At 34.9% G+C, this 8960-nt stretch overlaps 1 protein-coding gene across 1 annotated transcript; it reads left to right on the top strand.

Moving 5' to 3' along the window:
• The first annotated feature begins 765 nt into the window (after positions 1–765).
• LOC132314426 (putative late blight resistance protein homolog R1B-17) lies at positions 766–8417 on the top strand. Its single transcript, XM_059813294.1, has 5 exons — positions 766–859; positions 1349–1506; positions 2072–2601; positions 3407–3458; positions 8181–8417. Exons 1-5 carry the CDS (start codon positions 766–768, stop codon positions 8415–8417), a joined length of 1071 nt encoding a protein of 356 aa, XP_059669277.1.
• Positions 8418–8960: the final 543 nt, after the last annotated feature.

Genomic DNA, 8960 nt, shown 5'->3' with positions numbered 1-8960 from the left:
GAGGTGCACTGTGACAAAGTGTATCTACAGTATAACTTGATTTAATTAGTAACCTTGTGATTGATAATTTGGTTCCATTACTTAAAGAAGAGGTGAATCTTTTGGGAGGTGGTTCACAAAGAATTCGAAAGCATCAAAGTTGAATTAGAGGTCATCAGGCCTTATTTGAAGGATGCAGATGAAAGAACCGATAGAGGAGAGAGCAATGATGGTGTAAAAGCTTTGGTGAAACAAGTAAAGAAAGTATCTCACCGGATAGAAGATGTGATCGATGGATACATATTTCACGTGATGACACAACCCTTCACTCAACATCGCGGGTTCATCAATAACCTTTACAAGGTTGCATGATAAACCACAACACGAGATAGCCTCTGAGATTATAAAGATCAAAATAACTATCCGTGAGATCCACCAACTACGCGACAGATATGGAATACATGTTATAGAGGAAGGATCAAGCAGCAACAGCGACAATAAGGTCAAGAATGAGTCAACATGGCATGATCCTCGAGTGGCTTCACTTTTCCTTGACGAAGCTGAAGTGGTGGGAATCGAAACACGACGAGCTAAACTGATGACCTTGATGGCGGAGGAAGTATCATCAAAAAGAGGGTGATTTCAGTGGTTGGTGTGGGTGGACTTGGAAAGACAACTTTTGTGAAGAAAATCTACGATGACCAAATTGCATCTCGTAACTTTGTTTGCCATGCTTGGATAACCGTCTCTCAATCATACAACAAAAATGAGCTATTGAGCACTGTAATGAAGAGGCTTTGTGAAGCTGATTCCAATGCAACCGAAACAATGGACGAGGCATTGCTAATCGGCAAGCTAAGAGAGAATTTACTACAAAAAGGTATGTGGTTATTTTTGACGATTTATGGGACATAACATTTTGGAATTTCATAAAAAATGCTTTAACCTGATGATAATAAAGGTAGTCTGGTAATTATAACTACGAGAAACAATGATGTGGCTACTTTCAGCCAAGAATCTAAATTTAATAAGATTTATCAAATCAAAGGGCCCGCCACACAATAAAGCATGGGATTTCTTCTGCAAAAGGGCATTCCAATCTAATTGTCCTGAGGAGTTTGAAGAAAGTGTCTAATGAAATCGTTAAAAAATATAATGTAGTGCCACTTGCTATTATGACGATAGGTCGTCTATTGTCAACCAAAGATAAGACGGTATTGGAGTGGCAAAAGTTTCATGATAGACTTGGTTCTGAGTTGAAAAGTAACCCTTGTTTGGCAGATGTCAAGAAGATTATTCTATTTAGTTATCTTGATTTGCTCCACCACCTCAGAGTTTGTTTCTTGTATTTTAGCATATTAATTTCCAGAAGACTATTCCATTACACGTGGAAGACTAGTTTGTTTATGGATAGCTGAAGGTTTTGTAAAAGAAGATAGAGGTAAAACAGTGGAAGAGGTTGCAGAAGAATACTTGAAAGAGCTCGTTCGCAAGAGTTTGGTTCAAATGTTGCCTGCCTTCAAACAAGTTCGTAAAAAAATTCACCCATGTTGAGATCATGATATAATGCGTGAGATCATCCTCTTCAAAGACAAGGAGTTAGTTTGAAGACGAGGAGTTAGTACTTTTGGCAAAAGATAACTCTATTTCAGACGATGGACAATTTAGACGCTTATCTATCCACAACACAACAGACGATAATGTTATGAATAGAATTAGTAAGTCTAGAACACGTTCTGTCTTTACTTTTGAAAGTGACGAATTGATAGTGTCTTTCATAGGCACATTAATGTCAAATTTCAAGCTTTTGAAGGTTTTAGATTTTGAAGATGCCCCGACATTAGATTGTGTGCCAGAAGAAGTGAGAAATGTACTCCATTTGAGGTATCTAGGTTTGAGAAAAACTAAAGTAAGGATTCTTCCTAAGTTAATCGGCAGGCTACGCTACCTACTGACGTTGGATCTGAAAAACAGCCATGTGGATATGCTACCTATTGAGATCAATAGGCTACATAAATTGCGACATCTTGTTGCGACCTGCAAAACTAAATACTGTGGAGTAAAGATACAAGAAGGGTTTGGTTGTTAAAAGGACTTGCAAGAGCTAAAGTTAGTGGACCTGGCAAATGATGATGGAGGAAGCCTAGTTGATGAGCTAATAATGGTAAGGCAGTTGAGGAAATTAAGCATGGATAACGTGAAAAAAAGAGGACGGAAAGAATCTTTGCATTCAAGTGTAACTCGGAATGACATTATTGATTTACAACATATTTCATCTCCACCTGATTCTCTACAACGTCTTGTCTTGACTGGGCATTTGGAGAAGTACCCTTGTTGGATTTCTAAACTTCGACATTTGATCACAATAAGTTTGAACGACTCAAGGTTGACAGAGGATCCATTAAAATTCCTTCAAACTCTGCCCAGTTTAGTAGAGCTTGTGCTTGTTAACGCATATGATGGCAAGGCCTTGCATTTTGAGGCAGGGGTATTTCTGAAACTTGAACGACTTGATCTCGTGTGGATGACTAAATTAATTTCCGTGAAAGCAGATGCAGGAGCACTGCCTCTCTTGAAATATTCAGAAAGACTCCGATGTCCGAGATTGACGGAGGTTGCCTCGTAAATTGGTAATATTGCTTAACACACTATTAAAAAGGGATGATTATATTTAGTAAACAAACAAAACTACTTTTCTTTTCTCTTTTTTTTTTTTTTTTTTTTTTTCAAATATATTATAATGCTAGAAAGTTAAATCTTATAATTCATATTTCATAAAATTCTATTGAAGTATATTATTAGTTGTTGTATTAGAATCTTATTCATATTTCTAGAATATATATGGTGGCAGATATTGAAATCTATTTTTAGACATTGTTTACAGGTAGAATTTTTAATTATTTGATATATATCAACTATGCTTTGTTAATGTGATAGCTTCGAACATCCAGGAAAGTGTTCTTAAAGATATGTATCAAGCAATAATTTCACGCGGCTATTTCGAAGGTAATGAGGTTCTTGTTTCATCGTCTCCAAGCATTGATTACAACTGTTGGTTATTCTATTCTACTCTCTTCCATTTACAAATTCATGTTTTAATTGTTTTACAGACCTGACGATCTGTTAAAATTAACTTTTCTGTTGCCGGAACAAGTAGCTCTTGATAAACTCCAAATCACCCAAACTCATTCTTATGTCGCATTTTCATTTACCTTCTTTTCTTAGAGTAAGTTGTACTCTGCAGTAACCATCCTGGCATTTAAGGAAAATTTGAAATGTATATCTTTAAATCTAACTCTAAGGATAATTTGTTTCATCGTCAATGTTTAATAAAAGCATATGATCCTTGGATGTATTTTCTCTATCTCAATTCTCATATAAACATTTTTCCTGCATTGTGAATTACTTTATTGTTTAATTCTTGAAGGTGCACTGTTGTAATTTTTTCTAAAAAATTTTCTTTGCATGCTGTCCTTCAGGTACTACCAGTTTGCGCTCAACAATTTCATAAAAGGGTTCTAAATTTGATGAAGCTTTTTCCCTATCACTTTGGCAAGGGTATGGACCTATCCCACTAATATATAGTAGTTTATTATCTTAAATAAAATTTTAATAAAATAAATGAAAATAGTAACAAACCCTAATAAAATCTAAAATTCTAAAAAAAATCTCTCTGCCTTTTATTAGTAAAGTGCAGGACTAAGACTAATCATATTGAAAGTGCATTGCAAAACATGAAGATTGTATTGAAATGCGTAGTTTGATTGGCGTTGAGCAGGCCTTCTAAGTTACAATATCATGCCCTATTTAGAGAGTTGAGTAATGGTAGCTTGCATGTAACCGCTTGCTTCTTAAGCTACTATGTGTCCCATGACTTTGCATGTAACCGCTTGCTTTATTGGCTGCCATGTGTCCCAAGACTTTCCACTGGAATGTCGTAGTACCTTTCCATTGAAACCGTTCACTTTCTAGGCTATCATGTATCCCATGACTTTGCATGTAACCGTTCACTTTCTAGGATGTGTCTCATGACTTTGCATATAACCGTTTGTAACCGCTCACTTCCTAAGATGTGTCCCATGACTTTACATGTAACCGCTTGCTTCCTTGACTGCCATGTATCCCAAGATTTTCCATTGGAATGTCGTAGTACCTTTAATTGGAATCGACCAGCTTCGTAAGCTGCCATGTGTCCCATGACTTTGCATGTAACCGCTCACTTCCTAGGATGTGTCACATGACTTTGCATGTAACCACTCATTTTGTAGGCTGCTATGTGTCCCATGACTTTGCATGTAACCACTTGTAATTGCTTGCTTCTTTGGCTGCCATGTGTTGTAAGACTTTTCACTAGAACGCTGTAATACCTTTCCATTGAAATCGACCTAGGTAATCTTCAACTGGAAAATGGAAAATAAGGGTATAAACAATTAGCAATTGAGATGAGAATGAAGATAGAAAGCTATGCAGAGCCTCGTGAGAATCAGATTTGAGAGGTATGTAGAGAATTATGAGAATGAGAATTGATATATATAAATATGTAGTATCATGAGATACTTGAAATTATGATTGGAAATACATTAACACAGGTTAAAATGCGACCTCATACTTTTGACATTAGTTTAAAGGACAAAACTTACTGTTGCCACAACTATGAAGAAAAACAACAACAAATCGGGTCCGGCCTATGAGAGCGAACTTTTCTCTTGGGTCGTGGCCCAATAAAATTTAGACGTGTTTCAAACCCAAAAAATTTAAACATGGATCTAAGCCCATTTGGTTACGGGCTAATGGATGGAATCCTTGTACCAAAGAATTTCATCTCTAAAAACTTATGTCATATCATAACAATCTGTCTCTAAAACCCACTCTTTTTTCTCACGACTGATGCTCATCTTCCCCACTGATCTGTCTTTCATTCTGCTACCAGTTGCTCCACCCCGTCCTCCATTCCTAAATCCTACCTAACCATATAATTTTTTGCATTCTTCTTTCTCTAAAATCCTTTCCATTCTTCTCTCTAAAATCCTTCCCATCTTCCACTAGTTCTGTACGTGTTTAGGAGGTCGATTTGTTAGTTACTAAGATCCCCATTTGGAAAACAAAATCCACTTTCAAGGCGGTTTTAGGTGTGGTTGGACCAACAACAACGAGCGGTGGCCACCATTGGGAAGGTGTTGGCGATGCGGCTGAAGACGGAGAGTCTTCACCGTAGTGTGGGATTGTGGAATTTTCAACCAGATGTGAACAAATAAACTGTTTTGGACTTCAGTATTGGAGTATGAGAAAGAGAGAATTTTCTTTCACCGTGTGGGAAAACTTGATTAGACAATGCAGGTCTGGATAAATAGAAGTGAAAAGAAAAATAAAAAATAGAAAATAAATAAATAATAACATTACAGAAAAGATAGCTCATTTTTGCATAAATTAGTTTTAATAAGAAAAAATTGATAACGGTTCTTGTTTAAAAAAAAGAACTATCATATCCTAATGTAAAGGTGAGATCCAAATGTCTTTTAAATTTCTTATATTAAAATGTTAGAATTATTTTAGGCATTATGAAATTGTCACATAAGTTGTTATTGTTTCTTTTCAAATCTTTTTATTTTTTGAAGGATAATAAATAACAATCCCGTTTTTCAATAATCCAAACTAAGGGACAGATCAAATTAACCAAAATGACAGCCAATTGCTGCAAGTAGGGTTGCAAATAAATTGAGTCAATTTGAAGTTGTCCAGGCTTAGCTCGTTAAAGTTGGAGGTTTTCGAGTTTGGAGTTATTCAGGTTGCAAATTCCTTTTGAAATGACTATAATGTTCCTTCAAAGGAGTTTTCACACATTTCACACACACACACACATAGAAGAGATATCACCACTTTTGGTATACATATTTTATATAACACATGGGTTTTTGAACTCTACCCATACCTTTACGGTAGAATTTTTTAAAAAAAAACAAACACACACACACACACACAAAAGATGTGAAATGTCTAAAAGGCCAAATGTCTTAAACCACTTAATAACTCTCTCTCTTAATTATATTTCTTCCTTCCATTTTATTCCGTGTGTGTTATAATATATAGAAGTCAGTGAGGAACATCGTGGTCATTTCAAAACGATTTTATTATTATTGTTATTATTATCAAATTTTTTTTTTTTTTTAATCAGATTGAGTCTCAATGGTCATTTTGTAACAATTGTGAGTAGGCAATGCGAAAGTTGTAAGTTAATTAAGTTATTTATTCTATTCCAATCTTTTCAATTTACGAATTCATGTTTTAATTTCAGGTCTGTGTAATGTTACAGACGTAGCAACCTCCACAAATTAACTTCTGTTGCTAGAACAAGTAGCCTTGGTAACCTCCAAATCATCCAAATGATGCTTGCATTTTCATTACCTTCTTTTCCTTGAATAAACTCTGCAGTACAGGATTATATATCTATCCATCGTGACATGGATATATATCATGGTGGTACGTATGTCTGTATGTTTGTTTTTGTTGGCATAGACTGAAAACTATGTGCCTCTGAGGATAATTTGTTTCATCATATGCACCTCTCCATGTGTGTTTGCCAAGCGCATAATCCTTCTTTCTTCTTACTGGATATTTTCCCTCTTTCTTAATTGGAGCAATCCCTAATTGAACCTAGAATTTAAAAGGAAAATTTCTCTATGCTACCTTTCAAATGTATCTTCCTAATCTGCTTTTTAATGGTCCATGCAAGTTTTTTTGTTGTTCTGTCTTTTATCCTTTTTTATTCTCTTTTTTTTGAAGTCATGGTGTTATGATATTTTTAAAATTTCTATTATGACTACGTTTTTTTATTTATAAATTGTTCTTGTTAGGATATTTAGGCAAAAAGAAATTGTAATCCCTTATTTTGAAGTTTTTCTTGTTAGGAAATTTAGGCAAAAAGAAGATGTAATATTTGACAACAAAGTTATAGAGAAGATTATTAACTTTCAGAAAAAATTCCTTCAGAGATTTAATTTTATGTTTGAAAAATGGAAGCATGCTATTCAAGATCACTTTTTTATTTTTATATATATATATATATATATATATATATATATATATATATATTATTTGGTAGTGTTTTAAGTGAAAATGTCTAATACTTCATGTGGTAGAAAGGAAGAAAATTGAATGGAAAGAAGAGAAGAAGAGATGAATGAGACATCCCTAGAAAGAGATTATACATTTTCTTCTTTTTGTTTAATTGGATGGAAGAGAAAAATTGAGATAAGTAATACCTTATTTTGTTTGTTAGGGCTTGGGAGAGAAGGAAAGTCAGAGTATTAATTACAAAAAAAAAAAAAAAAAAAAAAAAAATATGATTTTGTAATTCAAAAAGTTTTATAATATAGCTTTACCTTTTTCTTTTGGAGTGAGATATTGAGGTTTGATAATGAATGCAATTTTGGGAAATAAATATCATATATGTGGAACTGGGAACGTGATGAAAACGATTTGTAATATTTGTTATAGAATTATTTAGTTGTATATGGTCCAATGGATTGGGACCTTGATCACACGGGGCACCAACCAAGAATTCAAATAGCCCATTTCAATGTCTTGACCGACCTATGGGGCTGCCAATTCTTTAAGTTGCTCCATTCATACTTGAGAGCCTTGAAATCAATAGTCACTTGTAAATTTGGATCAAAGTAATGAAAACCTAACTTTGATTTACTATCGGCTGTGGTTGTGTTGTCCGAATAATAAATGGTTAGACCTTTAAAACTCTCTTCCAATATTATACTGTTTAATTAGTTTTTTTTTGTGCCACTACAATAAATAAAGTCCAACTATAATATCAAAAATTTGTAATTGAAAAAAATTTAGTTAAATTAATTTTTCTCTAATCATAACCATAACATCAATTTTGTTGATTTCGATTTAGTGTTATACTTTTCAATGAAGTATATTTTACTTGGGTGTATTAATTAGTAGTAATGGTGCGTCATTGCATTTGTGTGATTATGAAGCATTATGATAATTCACTCATTTTTATTATTTTTTAACTAATTTAATCAGTAAAATTATTTTTTCACATATTTTCTCTCATATTTTAGGAATTCAATTTGAATTCCTGTCCTCCATATTGCTTTCCAGCAGACCAACTCTATTGCTGTGCAAAGGGACACCTGCTCTTCTTATGCTATTTCACCTCTCCAATTTGGACTTTCTTTCAGGTGAAGTGTAGCGTTACCCTTGCAGCACTGGTGTACCACATTTGGGAGGAGAGAAATGCTGGTATTTTTCGTGGTGCAAGGTTGCGCCAAAATTCAATTCGATCTAGGCTTTTCAATAGCATTACCTCAATCCTGAAATTGGGGATTTTTATACATTCCATCACTGCTCATCACATCCTCAAGGACTGGGACCTTCCTCCCTCTTGTTGTCGTCCTCCGTCGCGGCCGCCGGACTGAAGGCTCGAAGCCAATGATCTTCGATTCCGTTAGAGCTTGGCTGCCGGATTTGTGCCACATTCCACCATTAACGGCTATGTAACCGTCATTGTTGGTTTATGTTTGGTTTCATTTTGGGCCCTGGGCCGCTAAAATGTTGTTTAGTTCCTGTTTGGGCCTCTGGGGACAAATTTGGGCCAAAGGCTATCTGTGTACAATTCTTTTTATTTATATATTAGCTCCAACCTTCGGAAAAAAGAAAAGAAAATTACTCTATTGCTTTGCTTTCCATGTTGGATGCCCCCTTGCTGAACTCTTCCTTCTCCTGCACATGGCTTTTACATTCCGCGGGAGTCAACTAGCTCCGATTTGGTTTCTCACCTGACCGGACAACAATCACGTCATGGTCGCAGCCAAAAAAGCTAGCCCAATAAAATGGCAAATATTTGCCATCAACCACTTTCAACAATGGGTAAAATGAACTGTTTTTTTATTCCCTTCTTCTGAGTGAGTTTTTTATTTTATTTTATTATTATTTTTTTTTGGCGAGATTGATGGGTTGGG

The sequence above is a fragment of the Cornus florida genome, unplaced genomic scaffold (genome assembly GCF_030987335.1).
Source record: "Cornus florida cultivar Cherokee Brave unplaced genomic scaffold, ASM3098733v1 CherokeeBrave_3.0.0_Hap2_Chr06, whole genome shotgun sequence".
Taxonomy (NCBI): domain Eukaryota; kingdom Viridiplantae; phylum Streptophyta; class Magnoliopsida; order Cornales; family Cornaceae; genus Cornus; species Cornus florida.
The sequence above is the reverse complement of the archived record's forward strand: the minus strand, read 5'-3'. Positions and strand labels throughout refer to the sequence as shown.